The sequence below is a fragment of the Gouania willdenowi genome, chromosome 5 (assembly GCF_900634775.1).
Source record: "Gouania willdenowi chromosome 5, fGouWil2.1, whole genome shotgun sequence".
In the NCBI taxonomy this organism is placed as follows: Eukaryota; Metazoa; Chordata; class Actinopteri; order Blenniiformes; family Gobiesocidae; genus Gouania; species Gouania willdenowi.
This window is the reverse complement of record NC_041048.1, coordinates 20,734,385-20,759,275: the sequence shown is the minus strand read 5'-3', so window position 1 is coordinate 20,759,275 and position 24,891 is coordinate 20,734,385. Positions and strand designations below refer to the sequence as shown.

At 39.4% G+C, this 24,891-nt stretch overlaps 1 protein-coding gene across 3 annotated transcripts; it reads right to left on the bottom strand.

Annotated features, from left to right (window-relative positions):
• Nucleotides 1-125: 125 nt before the first annotated feature.
• On the bottom strand, nt 126-24,600 carry arhgef25b (Rho guanine nucleotide exchange factor (GEF) 25b). 3 transcript variants are annotated; one of them, XM_028447336.1, is made up of 16 exons: nt 24,314-24,600; nt 20,341-20,431; nt 11,087-11,406; nt 10,914-10,994; nt 5,843-5,970; nt 5,225-5,291; nt 5,038-5,141; nt 4,878-4,947; nt 3,284-3,373; nt 3,053-3,145; nt 2,008-2,058; nt 1,844-1,921; nt 1,578-1,769; nt 1,323-1,503; nt 1,049-1,248; nt 126-344 (listed from the first exon to the last, which is right to left on the bottom strand). In XM_028447336.1, exons 1-16 carry the CDS (start codon nt 24,368-24,370, stop codon nt 291-293), a joined length of 1,857 nt encoding a protein of 618 aa, XP_028303137.1. In that variant the 5' UTR covers nt 24,371-24,600; the 3' UTR covers nt 126-290. The 3 variants fall into 3 exon arrangements, with proteins under 3 accessions (XP_028303137.1, XP_028303138.1, XP_028303139.1); XM_028447337.1 differs by lacking the exons at nt 20,341-20,431; nt 24,314-24,600 and adding an exon at nt 16,396-16,761; XM_028447338.1 differs by lacking the exons at nt 20,341-20,431; nt 24,314-24,600 and adding an exon at nt 11,521-11,564.
• Between the last annotated feature and the right edge of the window lie 291 nt (nt 24,601-24,891).

Sequence of the window (24,891 nt, the reverse complement as noted above, 5' to 3'; positions counted from 1 at the left end):
GCAGAAAACTAAACTAAAATATTTGCAAACAAATGCACCGAGTTGTAAAGACTCAAAAAATAATAATACATAAATTCATGCATTTTTTAAACTTTTGCACATACTTGTGTCTTCAAATGCATACAAAGTAATACATCTAAATCTATTTCCTCCCTACTTTAGTAAAGGATCGGACATAAATATGTCATTGGAAAGATGGAAACGCTGCACACAGAGTTCATAGCTCGAGGTGAGGAGCAGCTCTAAAAGGTTAAAGGTCAGGAATCGCCGATCCATTGGGCTCAATGAGGTCAACGTGTCACGCTGTCACAAAAAATGATGACTTGGGAACTGTCAGAGACGACCTGAAAGAAAAAAAAAACACATTTATCTCAGGAGATAAATCTCAGTCAAAGCTTCAACAAACAAAACACTGCAGCGTCAATAACGCTCAACAGGAGCACGAGAGCAGCTCTACAGAAAAAAACTTAGCAATAAACTACAGTATTTCCTCCTCACGGTCGAAGTCTGATGGAGTGTTTTGTGTTTGTGGAAATGGTATTTTTTTGTCATTAAAAACTGTCACGGGATGTTTGACACTAATTTTCCACTTTACAGACCCACACAAACATGTACTGTTTTGTAATAGAAGGAACATTTTTTTTTGTACTTGAAAGATTTTTGTTAGTTTAGAGAGAGCTGAGGCACTCTCAAACCATACGTTTGATCCTTACACTGAAGAGCACCAGAGACAATACATTCTTTTTTTTTTGTAAATGAAGACATTTTTCTATGTATGTGTAAATTATGCAATATTTTTTTGATAGGTATTTCTTACTTGCAAAACCAAATGCTTTAATTTGTGATGGATGTTTTGTATTTGCAAACCACTTGTAACACATGTTTTATGAGATTTTGGCATGATTTCAACTCCAATAACGTATCTTTGTACTTTACATAAACAAGCAAAAGTGGATTCTAACAAATAGAGACAGACATTGAAAAAGGAGCATAGAGTAGGAGTATTTGATCCAGATTGCACTCTACGGTACAAACGCAAGACTTGTACCTTTGAGTTTGGACTGTGTTTGAGGGAATGCAGAAGGGGCAGTGAGGCGTTGTTTGAGAGCATGGGTTGCTGATGTCTGTCTACAGATGCTGAGGAGTGTGATCGCAGTCCAGATGCAGGAGAAGCTGGAGACTTGAAGCTCCTGCTCAGACTGTTGAAGTTATTCTCCTTGCGTTGGTACTCTATCGGGGACTGAAGAGCTGTGGGGGAGGAGATGGCACCTTGCATCACTCACATCAAACTGTAAATTGATTTTCAAAGCCAGTGCTGATACCATTAAGGAAGTTCCTCTGAGTGTCTAAGATCTGACCCACATCATTGAGCCAAGCATGTTGTATTTCATGAGATGATGTTTGCATGATGAAGCGTGTTATGCTGCCATCAGTTGCCCGGGAGGTTAGAACCAAACAACATGGATCCTCCTCAGACTGCTCCTCTACTCCTAAACAGCTGACCTGCAAAGTGCACCAGTTCAGCATCAGAAACAACCTTTTTAGGTGGATGGGAAAGTTCCACCAGTGTCTCTGACCTTAATGCTGTTTTTGAAGATGTATCCCGGCAAAGGGATGCCTTTCTTCTTGTCCATCGGCTCACTGAAGATGACCAGCTGCTCAAACAAGAAAACACGCCTCTCCTTAGGTCGGGACAGCAAACTGCCCTCCTGCTCGGATACAGAGAAAGTGTCCTGCTGGAGCAGCTTTCCCTGAGCTGTGACTTTCCCCTGAAACAGAGAGAGTTGTCCGTGAGTCAGGCACATGTTTTTGTTGGATGTTAAAGTAAAATTCAGCATCTCACCTCAAAACCTTGCAGTCGCCCGACATTCATCATGTCGTTACAGCGTTTTGGTACAAAGCACATCACCTCCACTGCCCTCTGATTGACACAATCACGTTAAAGGGTGTGAAAACTGGATTTTGGTACAAAACTGGGAATTCCTGTGTCTTTTAATGAGCTCGTACCTGCAGCTCCTCCACATCCCGGCCAGCTTTTCTGTAGTACTTGAGGAAGTCCTGAAGGGGAGAATGCAAAGGCAAGTGATTGTTACTCCCATTCAGGACATCCAGGCATTTTCTTGGTGCTCTTGAACGCTTGCTGGTATAAAGTGAACATGAAAACAACTTGATGTCAAGTGGCACTTTTAGGGGACGCACATTGGCCAGATTTACTAAGATCCCAAATAACGAGTGTTACACAGTGTTCACTTGTTACTAAAATTCCTATTGCAAATAACAACAGGTGAAGAAGCGTTGGAGACCGCCCTATTTACAGGAGGTTTTGCGCTCACAAGTTCTCTTGCTGGAGAGCAGAGTGGCCACAAATGCAAAATTGAAATTCAAAGTAAGTGAATTAGAGGTGTTAGTGGAAGAGGCCCATGAACATATTTATGAATTACAGCAAAGAAATGTGAATCTAAGCAGGTGAAACATCATATGGAGAGCTGTCCGTGAGAAAGTCAATGCTGTAAGGAAAACAATAAGAACAGTAGATTAAATCAACTTCTTCCAACAAATAACTGCAGCCAACTGTGAGTAAAGCTGTGGCATTTAAAACCTCCCTGTCAAAGATGATAAATATATAGACATACACAGCCACCCCCACCAGGTCCAGCTTTGCTAGATCACAGTACATGTGTTAAGTTAGTCTTTGTGCATTTCCTTCTCCCTATATTTAGCAGATTTAACCAAATTACATATTCATTAGAGCCAAGTGCAATAAATTACACGTGCAATTATACGTGCAACCCTTTAGGAAACCAGGCCCAAACAGTGCTGTTTCATTTAAGTCTGTCTTAAAATGGTCACAATCCTGCAGGTGTCATCCATCTCCTAGCTTCATCACGCTCTGCTGGAGCAGAAAAACCTGTAAATCCTGCAGGATTGCACTCCTCCAGGACCAGGTTTCCACACACCTTCTTTATGTTAATCATAAATGAAAAATAATGTATTCATGCAAAGACATTAAACACTAAACAGTATAAACATATCATCTCTATAAGAAGCGAACCTTTAGCAGCAGCTGATACTTCATGATCCTCTGGACGGGTTTGATAAGCAGGTCATTAAGTTGCAGCCTGTGACCCAACTGCTGCCTGAGACCCTTTGAGAGGTGAACAGAAATGAAAACGTTAGTTTCATTAGGAAAAACAAACAGCCACACAAACCTGAGACAATCAAGGTGTTTTGGGTCAGGAAATGAAGCAACACAAGAGATGAAGTGATGAGGTTTGGATCTTACCTCAAAGTACGTCTCAATGTACTCAGAGACGACATGCTCTGACTTGGGTTTGTTCTGACAGTAAACCACATACATGTGAAGGCGTCGCTCCTGGATGTTTAAGGGACACAACACACATCACAAACACTGTATGTGCTCAACATTCATTCATCTTCAGCTGAAGTCAGCATCACATGTGAACATTTTTAAATCAAAGTTAAAGTCACTCTTTTTCTCTACTGCATATGATTGAGATTTTTGGTCATGCTGTTGATGTAATGTGTCTGTTGATGATTTTAAAAGATTTTACTGATGATTTAAAAAAAAAAAAAAAAAAAACATTTTTTGTTTGCTTTTTTTTGCCGACTTTAATGTTCTTATTGATTTTAAGCTTTTGAATGTTTTCTGTTGCACTTTTTGATCACGTAAAGAACATTGAGTTGCCTTGTGTATGAAATGCACTATACAAATAAATTTGCCTTGCCTTCTGACCAGCCTAACAGAGCTGGGTCTGTCTCCAGCTCTATGCGGGGGCACACCCACGACAGGCCGCCAGTCCATCACTGGGACAACTACAAACACACTCCCATTCCTATTAGATATTTCAATGAATCTGACACAAGTGTTTGAGGATGATGGGGGAAAAAAAAAACTCTGGATAACAACATCCAAACTCCCCTTAGAAAGGAAGGACCCAAGATTCCACCCCAACGCTTGAGCCTATAGAACCTTTTTGCTGTGAGGCATGCTAACCACTTCTCCACTGTGCTGCCCTACTTTTCAACATGTATATTCAGAAAACAAACTAACCATGCAAGTTCTTAATGCAATATTTTGTGTATGAATGTTTCAATGTCCTTTAAGAGGTTGATGTGGTCTTAAAAATGTGTAGTTTAATAAAAAAAATAAATAAAAAAAAACACTGGGGATTTTCATCAGCAACAAAAGTAGGAGAAGGGAATTTGACATTGGATAATGTCTGGTGAGGTGTTTAAGATTGAGAGGTCAAAACGACTACTGTAGGGAGTTTCTACAGGATTTACAGAGAAGACTGAGCTGCAGTTAGTTTTCTTTTCCTTTTGAGCAGCCTGTTAAATTTATACATAACAGGAAGTTTTAAGGGAACGTGTTTTCCTCTTTATTGTTATATTTCTGACCAGATTACAGCCATTAATAGATATTCTAAAAAATGTCTTGAATAGGAAAGGGTCAGTTTCAGGTTTATTAACATTGTCCCAACTGGGGAAAAGCAACAGTCATAGAAAAACAGCAGGTTTTTATTGTCTGACGACACTGAATCCACACAATCAGTGAAAGTCATGCGTCGCATCAGTCTAACGATAGCTGGAATCTGGTTTCCCTTTGACATCAAATAGTTCTCCGAAGAAGAAAAAAAAAGGTAGATCCTTCTCACATACTGAAGCGTCTCTGTGGAGAGTCTTTAACACTGATTGCCTGTCATTGAGAGCTTATTGCTGTGATTACAGAAGCAATTACTCTGCAGCTGCCTCTGCACATGACTGATGACAAACGACGTGCAAAAAGCGTTTTCACCACAGGGAGCTCGGAGGACTGAAGTTTGGGTTCACACATGCTCTGTGGTTCTTGGACTCACATGTTTGATGAAGAGCTGAGCCAGATTATCTGGATCACCCACGCACTTCTCCAGCTCTTCCAGGAAGTAACTGCAGAGCAGAGACACACACACATGTTCAAAGGCTGGAAACAACCCCAGGGGGTACAGCACATGTTCAGAATCAGAGAAACAGACTCACTCTTTGTGCCAGTCATAAATCTGATGAATATTTCCAAAAACAATTCTGTCCCTTCCTTTCATGTCATCAGGAACCCCTTGATTGGTCATTGTGGTCATGTAGCCCTGTGTAGACATAAAAGCCGCTCTTAACGTAATAAAGGATTTGAATCTCACCAAAAGCTGTAATCACCTGAAGTGAGACAAACCTGCACAATCAGGCCGAGATCTTCAACATAAACCCGCTCTGTTTCTATCAGCTCAGTCAGCACATATCTGACAAAAGAAGAGTCACCAATGAAAACATGTAGAAATGGTACAAAATCATTTTTTTTTTTTTTTTTTAAAGTACTTATGTTAAGTGAAGAAAAAAAGTGGTGTCAGAAGGAAAGGTGGAATCAGTAATCAGATTACTTTATCAATTTAACTCTGGCAACACTGCTTCACACTTAGTTTCCCCACCTTCTGAATTAGCAATTACACACTTTAGCGGTAGATTTAGACGAATTTTAATCTGGTATGACGTCAAATGTTAGTTGACAAAATGAACAGCTTGTAATGTGCTGTAAAGGCCTTTGGGCGGAACCTAAAAACATTACTGAATATAGGTTTAATAAATGAAGAATAACCTGGACGAAATGCAAGCATTAACATCAGTTTAAATCACTCTTTGATCAAACAAATATTCTGACTCCAACAGAAAAAAGGCATTTTGATGTTTCTTTCTTAGTTGTATGATAGGATGGTATATACAATGGCTATATTTAAATCAACCTTCTGATTAGCGTGTTGCCTGAAGGTGAACAGTGAGGTGAATGGACTCCTACATGCTCTTTTCTAAGGCAATGTTTCTCTCCTCCTCAGTGTCCCCTGTGGCCGACCGCTGGCTGCCCGAGTCATCAGAGGATGAACAGATGTCGACCCCGTTGAGAGAGCTGACGCTGCTTTTTTGACTCTGAGACACACAAGTACAACAACATGGCTTTTAGTAAATGTCAATGTAACAGTTTATGTAAGAGGAGAGAGGAAGCTGTACGGCTCTAAAAAAAAAAAACAAAACAAGAAACAACAGAGTGGAAAAATACAGGATTCTAAACACTTATGTTAAACATATATTTTAATGAGACAACATATGTATTTATAGACAAAGGTTGAGCAGATTTGTCACCTCAAATGAACTTTGCATTTATATGTTTGCAGATAACTCGTACATTCATTGTTATATTTCAGTGTACTGTGTGGTTTATGTGGCCACATTTGGTCAGCCAGAAAACTAAAGATGAAAAATACACATGTGGGGAGTGAAAGGTTTTTATGGACCCAGATGTACACCAAAAATGATTAAAATTGTAGTCCTCAAAATGATAATTAAAAAAACGAGTACAAAATAAAGGTTATTCGAGCAAAAACTAACACAGTGACTGACGGAAACTCTTCACTGCTGGGGAGAGGCAACACATCACAGACACTGATAATGATCCAGCATCCATTCTGCGTCAAAACACTCAAATAAATAGTCAAGGAGGCTAATCAGGAGACGCAGCACACCTGAGTGAAACAGGAGGAAGTCTTAATCAATCTCAGCACAAACACTGTCCAGACAAGGGCTGTGTTTGAAATGGCATACTAACGTACAACTCATACTAAGTCTGATGTCAAAATGTGTATGTAGTGCATTCTAATTACATAGTGTGGAAAGATTGAATAGGAGAGAAATACTCAGATGTGTACTTTATTGGGACATTTTCGCAGTATGCACTGCTGGCACACTAGTCACACTCAACCGACCCATGATGCATTGCGAGAGGAACGTCAAATCGTCCTGGGACCAGCTTCAAGCTAAAAGGCAAACATCCCCTTTTCAAAACAAAAGCATCTCTTGTCGTCTTTCATTAGTTTTGAACACTTTTGTAAATAGGGCTCTTGTTTTGAAGTTAACCGCATGTTTAGTCAATTGCACAATGGCTGGTCTCTGAAAATCTAAGAAATGTTGGCATGAAATGTGTTACCGCGAGTTTTATGGGTCAAATGATCAGATGTTGATATTCTACTTGGTCACTTTCTTGCTCAAAACGTTAAATCAGGTGTCCTCATTAACTGACTGAAGAATCACATGAAACACAAAATCCCTATTACTACTACTATTACTGGTAATAATAATAACTGTTAATTTTGTATTGATGACAACTTCTTCAGAAGAAAATGTCTTTTTCATACACACGTTTTTAATGCTTCGTTTCTTAACTGAGTTGTTTAACTCTTAACACAAACCTGGCCGACATGTTAACTTATTTCAGTGATTGTTGTATATTTATTCCTCACTTGCTTGGACATCGTACTCGCTGTGTAGTGATTGCACATCCTGGAATATTTGAAAACTCTTTTCATGTTATGTGACTTTTCTTTGTTGTCTGAATCTGTGTCAGACCAACGATTGTCATTACAGTGCACAGCAGATTTACCTCAGGGTATAAATAAAGTAATCTGAACCCGACCTATGAGACCAGTTTACCGTTAAAGCTTTCTCACGGCAAATAATGAGAACTTTTTAGGTCATATAGCAAGTTCGCGTGACTAACCTCAACATAGAGAGGTGTTATATAACAGCCCTCACCTTAAAACAGAAGGATCCTATGAGAATTGGACTGTGCTCTTGTTGGCGTGCTTTGGTCTGAACACATTTGATCCTATGCCCCCGCACTCCAGATCCTTAATCCTTCTATAAATTCACTGCACGTTTTTAGGTCACTATCTGTTTATTCGTTCTTTTTCGGTCCTTCCTGAGGCAGACGCTCACAGAGCAGACATCCTGCCTATGAAAACAATCCGTGGCTGACTTGGACCTCACCATCTCTGTAGGTCTGATCCACAACTGGAGCAGTGAGCGTAGCAGGGAGACGTCAGGCAGGGTAAAGTAGCACCCCTCCTCAGACATTTGGAGATGTTTAGGAAGTGAGTGACACGTGCAGAAAGAAGGGGTTTTGAGTAAAAGTGTTCATCTCTTATGTAAAGCTAATAAAACTATACACTGCTAGCACTAAATAACTGTCCAACAGTCACAGGCATGTTTCTTCTCATTCCGGCATTCACTTATCACCTTCAACCCTGACCCCATTTCAGCCCGTTAAGGACAGCTTGGCTAGCTGATAACTTCCAGATGGAAGTACGCCCGCTCCCTTTCCAAGACTCCTAAGCACAGTGCAGGGTTACAAGAAGAGGTGAGATGAGTTATGTGAAAGGGAAGGATATGAAGCAGCTGAGAGAAATCAAGCATTGTATGTCAATAGGAGGTCTTTTAAAGGTAAACAGATGCTTGGTTTGGGTTTTTCACAACATGCAAATCAGATCTTTTATATCGCGTTGTATACCAAACATGTAGTCTCACTGATTCACGTGCATATTTACACATCGAGGTGCCAGCCCTCCATTGGGACCAACTTGTGGTTCTGAGTCTTGTTTCAGGACACTTAGACACATGGACAGGGATAGTATGGGATTTAAAAAGCCAACTGCTCTAATATATTCAAACGTTACGGTTACAACACTTTTCGCAATGCAGGGAATGACTGTTTGTCGTGCTGTTTGGCAGGAAAGGTTTTTGTGCTGAAATTTATGTAAATGGAATTTTTATCACTTTAACCGTAACCCTAACTCTAATCATAATCCTTAATGAAATATTCTAATAAGATGTAAATACACAACATAACTTTCAATAGAAACTCATGAGTTTAAAAGTTATGTCTCGCAGCACAAGAAGAATGAGGAAATCATGTTGGCACACACAAAAATAAAACCATTCCTTTTCGTGACAGTGTCACGATTCCCTATACTGTATGAGACCGTGTTGGATTACAAACTGTGAATCCAATGTGAAGTCTTGTTTGTACGTTAACCACAGTCAACCAGAACAATTTTTTTGAACCACTATGCGTGGAAAACGAGTGTGTCATGAGAGCTCATCTGGTATGATGTGGGAAATTGTCATATATCACTTATTTGGTCAAAAAAAGACAGAAATGTATTTGGATTGTAAGGCATTTTTGTACCAGCAATGTGTTGTTGCTGACAGTCATTTAGATACTCATCATGCCCCAGGGTAGCTGTAGGAAAAACCAACACATTCTCACTCCCAACTCGTCACATATCGACGTTCGGGAGAGTACCTTTGGTGTCACTATGTGACGCTAAGGGTCGGTCAGTGGAAATAATTGTTTTTATGACATTTCTAGTGAGAAATTGACCCATAACTTATGGTTAGGGTTAAGTTAGGTTAGGATTAGTTTCGGTTTAGGGTTAGAAGTCTTATTTTGAAAAGTTGCGGTGAAAAAAAGCTTACGGACACTTAGCGTCACATAGTGATGCCAAAAGGGTACACTTGGCGTCACGACGCCAGAGAAGAGAGCGAGATTGCAGCGTGTGCTGTTCGGAAAAATTCTAAAGCTTCCTTAAAGAAAATAACAGTAAGAGTAACACTGTAATATTATGAGGGACATTTTTAAACAAAAAAAATAACTGGTGGTCGTGGTCACTGAGTCTGAGGGCTGGATTTGGTGTCGGTGCAAGTTGTCAACCCCTACTGGCGTGTTTGTGTTTGGACTGATAATTGGTTCAGGGTCAGAGATACAGGTCAGGTTCACATCTTACAAATCACTGGTTTAGCAGTGCAAACGTCGGTGTCAGCATCAGCTAAATGACACAAATTCATCAGAATCAGAATCATAAAAAAATGTATTTATCCCTCGTGGGGTGATTAGAAAGGCAAAAAGCTGCATCAGAATCAAAAGTCCTTTATTAATCCCAGGGGAAAATTGCATATAAAGAAAAATTAAAGAAACAATAATAATAGGTTGTAAGGTAAACTGAATAACAAGGAGCAAATGTGTGATAAGGTGCAAATTGCTTATGTATGAGTTAAAAAAAGAAAAAGAAAATGATAATAAATAATGAAAATAAATTAAATGTTTTTTTTGGGGTTTTTTTAGGACAGTGGCAGACAAGCTGTCAGATACTCTGAGTGTAGGTAAAAAAGAGTGATTATAGTAACTCTTTAGTGTTCAGGAGGACAATAGCTTTGGGGACAAATGTCACCCTCCTTCTCTGGGCAGTGTAACCTGCATCCTGAAGGAAGGAGCTCAAAGGATGAGAACAAAGTGTGAGATGAATCACTGAGAATGCGACAAGCTAGGCCACATGTCTGCTGTTCATACACAGTGCTCCGGTGGTGGGTAGGAAGTCCAATAATCCTTGAACACACCTTAACAATGTTGTGCAGTTGGTTTCTGTCCTGTACCAGCAGCAGCAGCAGAAAACACTTTCAATAAATGAATGGTAAAATGTCAGTAAGATGTTCTTACTAAACAAAACCTTAGCTTAATATACTATCAGAAAAGAAGACAAAATGAATCTTGTTGGAACTATGATTAGTATCACTTGCTTTCAGGCCGGCCCAGCCGAGCCTGCATGATTGCTGGACCAGTGTGAATCAGTTGGTTTGTCCGTGGAGCTTGTGTACTAAATCACATCGCACTGCCTCTGGCCTCCTCTGATATATTTGTTTTCTTGTTGTCGTGCAGCAAAGCCACAGAACAACAAGCAAACACATCAGTTCGTATCTATATCCATTGTTGTCGTCTCCGCATACATCATGACATCACTAAGCAGACGGGACTGTGGCTGGGGGCTGTGTGGTAGGTACTGACAATGGAAATGATTGAGCCATATTATTACAGAATGTATACGTTTGTTCATGTGTCCTAGTCCTGACGTGCTAGCTCTCTAATACAAGCTCATTGTCTTTCCCCAAAGACTTTTGTTACCATCTCTTGTGTCAATGGATGTGGTTTAGAGAAAGGATGAAAACTATATAAAACAGTGAGCAGAATAAAGTAGTGACATTACTTGACTCTGTGCATCAGAGGAGAAGGTCTGACAGGAGGATTCAGGAGGATGTTTTTCACTCAATATGTGGTCTTTGACCTCCTGAACACAATACAACACAAACAGCCAGTAAGTTAATGTACAAGAGGTGTGGTTTCTGAGGAATGTGGGTTAAACACATCGTCCAGTCTCACCATGTCTCCTGAGGGGAAGGCGGTGCAGCTATCAAGTGACTTCAGAGGCTTTTGCTGGCGCTCACTCTGGGAAAGGAACAATGGCGGTTGCCTCCCGTCTGACTTAGACATCTGCTTCTCAGTTTTTCCCGCCCCACTTCTAGCATCAGAACTCAACTTGCGGACAGGGTTTGTGAGCCATTTCTTGAGGGCGCTGACCGGGTGACGAGGACCCCCTGATGAGTGCGAGCAGGGGCTGGAGCTGCCGGAGGGCTGGCGAGGCACGGGGCCTGTCGCTGGGGCTGTACAGCCATCACTGCACGTCACAGTGTATGACTCAGCTGCGAAGAGAGAGGAAGGAGAAAGACTTAGTAAAACATACAAAAGCTAACTGGTTTGTTTGTTCTCTGAGGTCCCCAAATGTAGACAGACTTCTGAATTAAAATGTTGCTCACTTTCCCATGTGAAGCCATAGAGTCTTGAGCTGCCTTCACATATATTGTATGGGTGGAGAACAGCTGATAATGTTCACTCCTTTGTTTTGCTCAGTGTGCGTTCACAAGTTTCAACACGTGCCTGTCCCTTTCTTTTCTGCATGAGCTGTTTTTGTTGTTGTTGTTTTATTTTACATTTGGTTGTGTGGTGCTGCTGTCCGTCAGTCAGGTCTATGCCAGAGCTGAAAAATGAGTTTCTTTACAAAAGACCTTCATTTTCATCCAGAGTAGAATCCGCTTCTTTCCACACTTCAGGCTTTTCAGGGAAACCAATCCCACAGCAGAGTTGTAAACTGTGTTTTTTTTTTTTAGCTTGAATGAGTCTCTGAAAGAATAATTTTCACTTTTCATTTCAAATTTTGATTATTTGTGCTCCAGAGTTCTCTGCACTGGAGCTACAGTTCTTATCCAGTTTGTGTTACCCTACTAAGTGACTAAGTGTGCGGTAGATTATCCAGTTTAATTCAAAAACCCATGAACATTGACTCTGGAGCATTACTGACCACAAAATGGTCTGATCTTTCAAGAGTTTCGTTTTGGACTTATTCCAAGAGTCAGTGCTCCCACGTTTAGGTGAGATGTAGTAATCATAACAAGCTTTGAAGAAGCTTTTGTAAATCTGAGTTATTTTGCCAAACATTGTTCATAGAGCCATTAAACATGACACAACAGCTCTTGACAGTAAGGCAGTAAAAGCATTGTTATGATTAATAGACCCTGTTAAAAAAAAACAAGTGACAATACATGTCTATGTGTGTGCGTATGTGTGTGTCTTCTTTTCTTGGGAGGTCTGGAGGAAATGAGGGATGAGCTGATGAACATTTTGATTATCTTCGAAATGAATCTTGTCCTCACATCAGTCATCCACTATAACTTATTGAGACCCAGAGAGGAAATAACAATTAATGTGTAGCAACAGAGAATGACAAACATAAAACTGGAGAAAAAAAAGAAAATACAGGTAAAGTTAAACAAACTATCATCTCCTTCTCATTTTAACTGTTGAATTGATGCTCAACCCAAATTGCAAAGACAACTCAACTGAAACTCTATTATATGTAACCTTTACTAGTAGGAATAATATTGGATTTAAAAGCTAGAACATGCAAACTCTAAGTACAAGGAAGTACCTGAAAATTGAACCCAGGCCTTCTTGCTGTGAAGCAGAAGTGCGAACCACTATCACTGGTCGCGCTGTTACATTAAAAGATCCAACCATAAAAACGACCTGATTTGCTTTGCACTGCTTTGATTTGGATGCAATAATTACCAAATAACAAAATATTAAAATGTAGTTCATGGACTTTTATTGGCACCACAGCCTACATGTGTTTGTTTCATAGGAAACTTCATCAAGCTGTATTATACTGTAGTTATTGGTCACATTTTTTATGACATCCTCCAGCATTTGTTAAGCAAATATTTGTGACTAGAGAAATATTGAAATGCCCTCATTTATGAACATAAAGTCACTGTTGTACAAATCTATCACATTTTCCATTCACCTCACCTGAAAGTCAAATATCCCAGAGTTTTTGTGAGCATTTGATTTGAGAAAACTCTGATTTACTCTCACACTGTCTGCACCAGTAGTTTAATGTGTGACACAATTTCCCAGCAAACAGATTGAAGAGGATTAAAGCAGAGCTTTGACTCTCCCTGCAACGCAAGTGACTCAGACAACACACCCAGATGGAAAAGAGAGACTTTGCTGGTCAACATCAGCACTAAGTCACTCTTTCGGTAATCCTGATAACACTGCACTGACCACACACAGCTCAATTACTATCAATAAATGCTTCTGCACAACAGGCTAAATACCCTTCTTTGACAGCACAGTGAGAAACAATCCCACAGGACAACTTTAGATTATTTGCAATGAATGTATGCCTCTGCGTTTCTGGGGTAGTGGAAAACTGACGCTAATCTCACTTTCTGAGGAAGCGGGATGTGTTGATTTGTGGTCTGTGAGTGGAATTAGAGTCATGATCTCCAACAGTATGTTCAGCTGATGCTGTGGTGCACTGAGTTTATTTCAGAATCAGACCTGCATTTCAGAGGTTGCAGGTTCAACTCCATGGCCCCTATTTTGCAGACACAATGCTGGTGTTTACCTACATAAATAGGTGTTCAAACATCAAAGTTTTTACCAAACAGAGGGCTGGTAACGGTGCATTGTGCCATATGCATGGCCCGGGTAGTACAGCTGCAGACATCAGAAGCTGTGTTTCCATTACAGATTTTTTCAAAATAAAAGCGATATTTCTAAATGTTGACATAGTATAATTGCGCTTTGAACGTGTTTCTATTGAACATGGCTTTGGGCAGCAGTCTTATAACTCCCATGAAAAGTGTTTCCATAGCGCTTTTGCAACACATTTCAATATCGAAACGTCTGAAATTCCTCCTCATGAAAGCATAAGAACCTTTTAGCGATATTTGGGTGTTTTTTGAAATTCAGGGGTTTCCATTATTGCAAAATTTATATTTTTGCATTTACAAGGGTAAAAATTACTTCTCCTAAATGATTTCGTTAAGTTTAAAGCATACAGTAACTGAATTTCTATTTAACTATATAGAACAAAAAGTTATGAACGGTCAGCTGTACCCACAACAGATGCAGCAGCCCATGCGTCAAGCTGACAGTTAATGATGAGACGGCAAAAAGAGGCAACGTAAAGAAGTAATTATCGCTGCTTGAGTCAACATTCAGCTAGCACTGACTCCTGGGCTGTACAGCCAAACCACACCAAGTGACAAAGACTCTCACAGACCATACGTCCCGACACCAACACCCCACACTGCACTTAGTGCAACACACCCAACACTGCCCTCCCCAACATCTTCACAAATAGTGACTGTTTTTCACTGAGGCTTCATTTATGGTTACTGATACTATTTTAGCTCTGGTCTCTGAATTACTTTGTAATTACTTTGTTAGTTTTTCTCCTGGCCTCTGTGTCTGTTTGTAGGTCAGTTCTTCCTTGTTCAATGCACCCCCCATGTCAGCTTGAGTAGATCCTCCTTTCTTTCCCTCTGCAGCCTCACCGGTGAAGCCACTTTCACTGATTATCCTCTCTACTGAGGTAGTGCTTTTTATTTATTTTTTTTTTTTTGAGGTGGTATATTCTCCCATGGACTTTTTGGGATTTGAGCATTGTTGGATTTCTTAGTGCAATCCCCCACACCTCACCCTTTAATCAATCTTTATATATACAATCTTGAAATGTATAGAAAAATAAAATAAAATACTAATAAATACATTATTTAATTGATTAATAAATAAATAAATGAATGAATAAATAAATAATCTATATAAAAATCGGTGATGTATTGACTGCCTTGCGTCCTCTGAGTGCTGAAGGTAGGCACCAGCAGACCTCTGGATCAAGCGAATCAGTAAATTAATGAATAAATAAAAAAATAAAAAATGATTCAAGGTTACATGCATTCTCAGGCTAGATAATGCAGTTTCCCAGAGACTACAATTAGAACAGATGTTAGAATAGAACAATGGTTTATATTGTATACATTCAGTGGGTGAAATCTTCATATGAAAGGCTTATTATCCATGTGTTTAGAATAAAGGGGAGGAAGCAGCACTGAGCTCAGAGAGGAGCGGCCCTGTAATCACTGCCTGCACAACTGGAACAACAGAGGATTTAAGAGTTGGGATCAGAAGAGTGTGTGTGTGTGTGTGTGTGTGTGTGTGGTATTAATATGCTCTCCACATGTCAGAGATGAATATAGCGCACAATGTTCATAGATATTATTCTACAGTTTATAGGGCCAATGCTGCTGTGGTGTCTCACGGGTTCTGGGTTTGATTCCTGAGCTGTGGACCTGGGGTCTTCCTGTGGGAAGTGTGGATGTGCTGTTTTAGCTCACAGATGTGGTGAATGTGTCGCTATGTGTTGGCACTGGGTCACACACATGGCAGGTTTGCTCTCTAGTAGGCTGAGCCAGGCTCAGTCTTTTACAAAGAGAGTTGGATTTTAATCTACTTTCAGAGTAAATTATCACAGTTAAGAGAAAATCAACTAAGGATACAATCTACTCACTCACAAATCTGTAACTAAAGAAATGTCAATTGTCAAACTTGTCAGTGATACAGCAACTTATTGTATCAAGTTGTGCGAACTTTCCATCAATCCATATTATCATATTTCCTCTTACCAGTCACTGATAAGACGAAACTAAATTAAGTCTATACCTAATCTCTGTTATTTCACTCAAAATGTCTATAATTCCTGGAATGCATTCACTGAATTATAATATAATTATAATGCCAATTTTCTCATGTCACTATTTGTCTTCGTAAATAAACTACTATTGTTTTCTTTATATTTTCATATAATAAAAATAACAAAATAATCAATCAATTAATCAATCAATTAATTAATTGTTGAATCGTAATTTGTCATCAATTTTTCAACCTCATATATCGTTAAAGCATGTACTTTGATAAAATTGATTTGCTGACTCAGTTACCTGACAAAGAACAAGTGAATCGTGTATTATCTAATATTTTGCCACGAGCTACAACATTGCTGTAGAAAGAATTAAGCACAGGTTGGAAAGAGTCACATCTTCATTGTTGCACCTTCTGCAGTTTTGCAATTGAATTTTTGAAAAGAATTGAATATATGGATTCACACATAATTCTGACACAGTGACTATACAAAGTTCACCACATGGTTCACCACATTGGATGTCATAAGAAACCTGGAAATCAATCCTTTGCATGTCTAATATAAACACTAAGTGTGGGCTCCTTGTTCCATTCACCATCAGTGATCACATCTGCAGTTAAATTCCCACAGAGAAACCACGTACCTGTGACTCGGACCAGGCAGCAGTCACATTTGCCGAGTAGTTTCCTAAACAGGTGCTGGCACCCACAAGCTTGCTGTTGGTGACTCCCCTTCATGGTGAACCCCTTGTGCTGCATGACCCAAATCCATCATAGGCAAACATAACGTGGGACATGAATGAATATTCACAAACACACACAAAATTCCCTATGACAGTCCTCGGGAGGAAATGTGAGGAAAAGTGTTCAACGAGCTCCAGAAATCTATAATCCAAACATGAGCATATTTAGTGTTCCATGGTGTGAGGAGTATCAGGAGGAAGAAGCTGACAGACGATGCAGTCGTTGGCCTGAGTGTGTATATGTGTGTGTGTATGTCTCTGTGTGTGTGTGTGTGTGTCTGTGTGTGTGTGGTGAGACAGTGAAAAGAGATTATGAGGGAATGAAAGTGAGGGAGTGATAGACCAGCAGAGAGGGAGGGGCTAAGATGAGGGAGGGATGGTCACTGACATCAGCATCTGTTTCCAACTCTCTCTCTCTCTCTAAACCTCCCTCCTCTGATTTATGTCAGTGAAGTCACTCTTTTCAGCAGTGCCATCACCAGCTCTGTCAGCATGACACGCAACACGTTTCTGTGTGTTCAGTTTATTACAGCCAGGGTAAGGGACCATTTTTTTTTATTTTTATTTTTTATTATTATAATTTTTTTTTACCATCACCAGGAAGGGTTGAAACACTTTATTATTGCGAGGATATAAAAAGAGAAGGCAGTGTTAACTTAGGTGAGGGGGAAGGGAACAGGGAAGAGGGAGTCAGGGTAGGAAATTGAAAGGGTTAACTGCTTTATAGTGAGAGTGAGATGTGATGTTACAGTTGTGCATATTGTGCTTATTGTGTAATCAGTTCAGCCAGTGTGTTGACAAGTGTGGAGCTTAAGTGTAATGGTGGTGGTTGCTGTGAGGGAAGGAGTGAGTGATTATACCTAAAACTGGTATTTGGGATCAACGTGTCTAAGGTTAAGCCCAGTACAAGTTTATCCCACAGCCCAAGGCATGCCAGTGCAACCATGACCAATGGTTGTGCAAGAAATGTTTCTGTGAGCCCCGGGGCCCAAGATGCAGCCAGGCTAGCAGAAAGAGTGGGGGCCAAGGACCCATGTCTTTAATCAGTTGTAAAATACACTAAAAAACAATAATCTAACATCTATGTTTTTCATCTCTTGGTTACCTTGTTAGGCTTCCTAATTAATGAAAATATTGATAATAATATTTTTTGTGTGGGAGCCTTTTTTCTGTTAGTATATATCTAGATTTCCATTTTTTTAATGGTAAAAATGATCCTGAAGAGAACTGACAGGTAGTTGGAAAAGTTGATATGTAATATATTTTCATAATTATTAACTATGTATGTGTAAGCCATAGAACTGTAACATGGTTCCACAGGTTTGTGTTTAATTACATTGTAAATAACAGAGTCTATTGGATTTTCATCCCAATTACAATTACAAAATTACAATTCAATTAAGATTACAACAACAACAGTTTTTTTTTCAATTACAATTTTATAATTATGGCATAATTGTAATGAATTATCAATTACAATTATAATTGACCCTAACCCTGATTGCAGCATATATAATGATATATATGTGAAACCTGGGCCTGTTTAAATTACCACAAAGCTGATCCTGAATGAACTGTCATCTGTTCATTCATGTTTTAAATAAAAACAGATGTTTGACTCAACAGTATGAAAGCTCATCACACAGACCTGCCCACTGACTCAGCGTTTTGTGGTGGTGAACCATTGAATTGTCAATTTTTTTTAAACTGCTTTGAACACTCACGGTTCACAATTGGGTTGGATTGGTTTAAATCTCCAAAATGGCACTGCCCGTAAATAAAGGGATATTACATGTGTCTGAACACGTAACACCCACATGGACATTTTTGGTTTCTTAAGTTTAAATTATTCGTGTTGCTGTATTTATTTTGATCAGTAACTAGAAAGTAGAATAAAGCAAATATATGATTAAACCAAACCAAACTGCCATTGCCTCTGGCATGGAGATAAAACATAAGAAAATAACCAAATAACCAAGAAGGACGAAGGAGGATCACTCAACCTTCAACTGAAGATTTGTTTCTCAAGATCAGCTCATTTTAAAGCACAACTGCCAAACTTTGTGGTTCAAGTTCCTTTCTGCATAAATGTGTAAAATCAGTGAAAAAGAGTAAAAAAGATGGGAGACGTTTTCCTACCGTGAAGCTCTGTTTCTATGTACCATTGAGGTGACATCAGTGTGTGAGCACGTGTAAGCAAACACCCACATCACCTCCAGCACGGAGAGACATAATCTAGCTGTATAACATCTACAGGCTCTCACTGACTTTTCTCTCAACTTAATCTTTTAAACGCAAAACTGCTAAAATGATGATCTCTCAGAGTCCTGATCTGTAGGATTATTGTGCAACCACACACACACACACACACACACACACACACACACACATTACTTTGCACGCGTAAATATACCTCTTTATAACACTACAGAGTATGCACACTTTCAAACACATAGTCATTTGGGCCATAATTGACAACTCTACTTAGGTTCCCACATGAATACATACTTCTGACGAGCACTGTACTAGTACACAATAATGCAAAAAATTATTTGTAACATAATTGATAATGTTGGTACAAAAATTTGCGACGCCTCGTTTAATGTTGTAAATTTATGATCATTTACGCTTTTCTGCTTCATTTTTGTTGCAGTACCATACATGAGCTGTTGGGTGCAGTATTGCTTCATTGTTTACATTGTGAAAATAACAATAATACATACTGTTTTATGGCACTTGTATATTTGTATATTATGTAAATGATCTTATGAATTGTATTAATTTGGGAAAACTTAAAAGACATTTATAATGAAACTGAACTTTAATTCAGTCAGGACCACTTTAGTCAAAAAGAAATGATTAATTGAATGCAATCTTATATGCGGCAGTATGGGTCTTTTCTGGGACTTCCTTGCCCTTTCAACGTGCTTACGTGGAAAGCCAGAGGCAGGGAGAGCACTCCTCCCTGCCCTTCCGTGAGCCTTCATGGAAAGTCTAAAGCAAAGAGAGCGATTAGCAGAAACCTCCTGGAGGAGTTGGGGTGGAGGTGGGTTGTGAGATGCTTGCTGAAGAGGCATGAAGGCAGCTGTCACGGTTTAAAAGTGCAGTCCACAACTCTCAGATCCCTCTCTCCCCCTCCCTCCCCGCTGCTCTCTTGCCCTGACTTCAAACTTTCCAAAGTCCCTCCCTCAGAGGAGCTAACAAGCTAACGTTAGCCCGACAGCAACATCACAGTAAATATAACATGCTCTGTTAAAAGCATATTACTGCAGCGCTTCTCTCTCTCTATGTGCACAAATCTCAGCAGCAGCAGCAACAACACAGTGTCACTTACAGCAGCCACGTGGAGGCTGCTACGCGCACAAAAAAAACACATGCACTACAGAGTTCTAGTCTAACAATTACAAATCAAACATAATGTAAATCAAGCAGCAGTAATTAACTTTCAAGCAGAAAAGTCTCCAATACCATCTTCTACTCCTCCAGACCATACACTGTAAAAAAGACGGTGCGCCAGCCTGGGAAAGGGGCGGGGCCTGTGAGCAACAGCTGTCAGACAGTTCATCATACACAATCCTGGCTCTGATTGGTTCTTTTTGCTCGGGCATGGTGCATTCTGGCAATCTGCCAAAGGCTGCAGGAGCAGCAGGGAGGACTCACTGAGTCTGTTTTGGCCAATAGGGAGCCACGAATGGAGTCATCTGTGCTCTTGGTTCACTGAAGGTGCGTTTAAGATCAGACACCTTCATCTGACTTGGACAAAGTTAAGCTGGCTTGACGTCGGAGGCCTGCCTGAACCAACTCTGTGCTGAATTTGTTTTAAGTGTAAAATAAAAATAATGATACCTTTGCCAGATTTCCTGACCCACTTGAACTGAGGAATGACGTCCTGCTTGTTCCCATCGGACAGCACTTTGCCTCCACTGGAATCTGAAATCTTAGCAGGCAGACAAAAGATAGGATTAAGGAGGGAAACAAGGCCTAATTACACACATGCTAAGAACATACAGGGTCTGTGCCATGACAAAATAAAGCTTCAATACAAGTGCATATCAATATGATCACATAGTTAATTTCATTGTATCACATATAGTATATGGTTCTGTTATTCTGTTTCTGTCCCAAACCAGTCAGCAGATGGCTGCTACCTCTGAGCCTGGTTTTGCTGGAGATTTCTTCACGTTAAAAGAGAGTTCTTTTCTCCCCACCGTGACTGATGCTTGTTTGGTAACTACAATCACAGATGAGTATCGCTAATTATCTATCCATCCATCCTCATCCGCTTATCCGTTGCCGGGTCGCGGGGGCAGCATCCCTAGCAGGGAATTAATTTTAATAATAGTAAATAAACAATAGAATTATAGTGCTGTCTAAATAGCACGTGGTTTCAATAACTATTCCAATTCAATTTGTAGTGGAACATTACACAGCAAACGTGCACACATCACAAACATCAAAAGCAGAGCTATTCTCCTTATATGTTGGAACATAGAAAAGGCTGCAGCTCGGCATTGTGGGAAAATATCTCTCCCTAACAGTAGATTTACTTTGATAGTATTTGTCCTGTATGTAAAAGCCAACAAAATGAAAATTATATGGAAATATGTCTTCCCTGGAATGGGATATGGGAAAATGTTAACACAAAAATGGAAGGCCCTACTCCATCAGCAGTGGGAACAGTTACAACAGTTAAAGAGCATTTCTACACAAACGATCGCCGAGTTGATTCCTACGCTACATGCACTCTTGTTGCCACTCTGCTCTCTTCATTTTTTCAGACTTCATGTAGCTCAGTGAACCTCATTGATCTTACAAAGGAGGCGGGGCTGCTATAACACAGTGAAAAGGAAAGAAGGCGGAGCTCTAATCGTTGGCCCTACAGGATTGGCTCCTAAAGCAACCTGTTTGTAGACAGAACATTAGTGTTAATTCTGTCAATGATATTAATGACGAAAGATATTTAAAACCCTTCCATCTGTGACAAAGATGAGACGATGACGAGATAAAAAATAGATCTTAAATCATAAAATCATAATGAATTACAGACTAGACTAGACTTGTCGCTGGTTAATAGTTATTAGTAGTTGGTTGAACTGGTTGAATGTTGAGAATTTTAAACCAGATCAAGATATTATCTAACAAACCAGTTAAGTTTGGCAACCTCCCCACGCCAGAAAGGTTGGATGTTTTATTTCTTTCCTTGTTAGCCACAATAAGAAGCTAATCTATATTTCTATATTTCTATTATTTACTCATTACATATGAGACTTTTTGATCATCTATACTTAGCCAAGGCATAGTAACTAGTACGCCACTCATAGCTCCTTCCCCTCAGATTTGGAGGGTTTCTTACACCTATAGACAACATATTACACAACCAGTGGCGGATGCTTTAAGACTACAAGGGAACCTCAGCTTCCCCTAAAATCAGTGGTCAAATATGTAGTGTTGTGTGTACATTTCATTGACTAAATATATGACAGAACACATGTATGTTTAGTTCAGAATCAGCTTCTTATAACAGGAAACTGACAGTGACAGCGTGACGTTCTTCATTCATTACCGCAGCGTCACAGTGTTAATAAACAGTGGTGAAGTTCAGCTTCAATTGACTTCAATGGGAGAGGATTTAGGGGTTGAGCCACTGCAGTCAAACTAGATGCTCATTGGATAAATGCTCGGTTATGACGCACTTAGTCCCGCCCATCGGACGCCGGGCTTCACAGGAGGTCTATGGAGCAGTGGGCTGGATCTGTCTGTTCCGGACGCTGGAATAATGGATGATGATTGGATGATCTGTCTCAGGCTAGTTCAATTTTGATTGACAGCGAAATGAGCCAATCAGAGAGTATGACGTTGTAAGCACACAGGCGGGTTTTTCAAATATTTCAGTCCGTTGCTCTGTGTTGACACGGAGACTTTGCTGATCCTCTCATAGCGAATTAACTTCTGACAAACCTAGTGTCTGTTTTTGGTGTTTGTGGAGACTGTTACTGCTTGTGTTGTGAGACTTTTGACCAAACACTCACACTCCAGCGCGCGTGTGCTCGCGCGTGCGTGTGTGATAATCTACAAATAGTTGTTGACAACAAAATGTGAATTCTACTAGAATTCACATTTAAATAAACAGATACATTTTCTGAAGTAGGCAGAAAATGAGCTTCCCCTGCATGAAAGACCAGCAGCCGCCACTGTACACAACCACACACTTTGCACTCCATTTAGCTCTTTTCATGAGATAGAGGAAAATAATAAATCATTTGGTCTTAAAACATCATTTTGAAAGACAAATATATTATTGATATACATACAGTTTATCCTGTTGTGTTGAACAGCATTTTTCTGACTCATCGTTCCAAACCCTCGTTTCATATATGGTAATATTACGCCCTCCTTTGGTTAGCCTGGTGTACTGCAGACTAAATAGCATCTTAGCACTTAAGTTGTGTGTGTGTGTGTGTGTGTGTGTGTGTGTGTGTGTGTGTGTGTGTGTGTGTGTGTGTGTGTGTGTGTGTGTGTGTGTGTGTGTGTGTGTGTGTGAGACACTGTTATTGTCACTGCTGCTCTGAAATATACATAAAGCTGAAACTGCATAATAATAATAATAATAATAACTAGAAAAGCACTCAGAGAGCGCAGTCGTCTTCCGCCAAGCATCTCATTTCCACCCATATTGTGATTTCCTATGTTGTAGTCCGACATTGATTTTATATACACTATTAGATTATTTGATAATCAAAATATACCTTTAGCATTTGAAATAACAATGTTATGAATTGTCAAATAGTTATTAAAATATTGCAACCTTGGTACATATCATGCTCTGTGAGGGCCAGTTATATTTTTGTTCTTCTTCTTTTTTTTTTTTTTTTTTTAAAAGTAAAACAAACAACTTCAATATAATTACAAATCTGGCCATCTTAACAAACATATTTTATGTTCTAAGAGAACATAAAATATGTCATTTATGGTGTTTTTTTTTTTTTGATTTGTTTTGTGTTATGGGAGCGCTGCACAAACTTTGACCATAGGCCCATGTCAATTTATAATCCTTAAAGGCTTTGCTGGGGTTGGGCTGGGTGCAAACTGTTTGATCTTGTGTTGTCTTATACTTTTATTAGTTTTCTCATGTTTTATGTCATGTTTTGTCTTTTAAACATGCTAAAGCACATTGTGATGCACTCGTCTGTCATTCCAGCATATTTGGGTGGGGATAGGGTTAGTGCTGTATGTTTTAAACCTTTTGATTTTTGGCAGCATTATAAATCTAGTTTTAAAAATATAGCTCTCTTATATATAAAAAAGCTGGATAGATGTATTGGTATATACTATAATAAGGATTTTTTTTTTTTACCAGTTGTCTCAATGAATGATTGGACATTCTTGAAATAAGTAAGACCATGGTCTATTTTAGTATGTTTTGCATTCTTCAGTAAAAACAATTCAACAAATTATGCATTGCAATTAATGCAGCCTGTACACATTAAAAAAAAAAAAAAAAAAAAAGTAAACAGTAGTAAACAGTCACTGTTAAAGTGCTAGCGTTTGAAAATCAAGCATTGAGGCCATACTTGAAGCCAAGGGTCATAATTTGCCATTTAAAATAATAATAATAATTTAAAAAAAAGAAGAAAAAAAAGCGTTTTGCACAAATAAGTAGATTTAAAAAATAATTATAATTTAGATAAATAATTCATTTAAGTTCTCCATTCTTATAAACTCATAATGACTAAGGAATGTCTGTTTGTTTCCATGCACAGTTGCTGTTGCACATTTCATCACCTTTAATTCAGTATTGCTATCAGGCACAAACACTCACTTTATCGAAACTTTGTCCTTGGATTTCTTCAGTCTTTCCTCTAGCCAAAGTTTTCATTTTGGATCTTGTGCAGTTCCTCTTGTCCCTGAATGAGTCCTGTTGTTTGATCCTCCTCCTGGATTCTCCAGCACCAAAGAAAACGTGGATTATATTTTCTTTAATTCACTCAAAAGCTGAAAACAACAGACGAAGGCGCCATCCTTCCTGACGTTTCACAAACAGAGCAATGAGAATGAGAAGTGTGTACCAGGTGTTACGGATAGCTGGTCAATTGCAGAGTGCTCATTCCTAAGGCCTTCCTGCTTGAGAGAAGGCCAGATCGTTCAAACAGGTCCAGCCATGTCCCACAAAGCCCTGCAGCTTCTGCAACTCCTCAACATTTTCCAAAAAACAGGAATGACCTCAAAGTAACCTCAAAAACTAAACACGTTACTGTTCTCCAAAAGAAGCTAAATCTACATCATCTACGTAAAAACACAAGTAACATGTGATGTGTTCACATAGTAGCTTTTCTCACACTTTCCAGCAGAAACAATGAACTAATGACCCAGAAAATTGTGACAATGAACGTGCAGAGT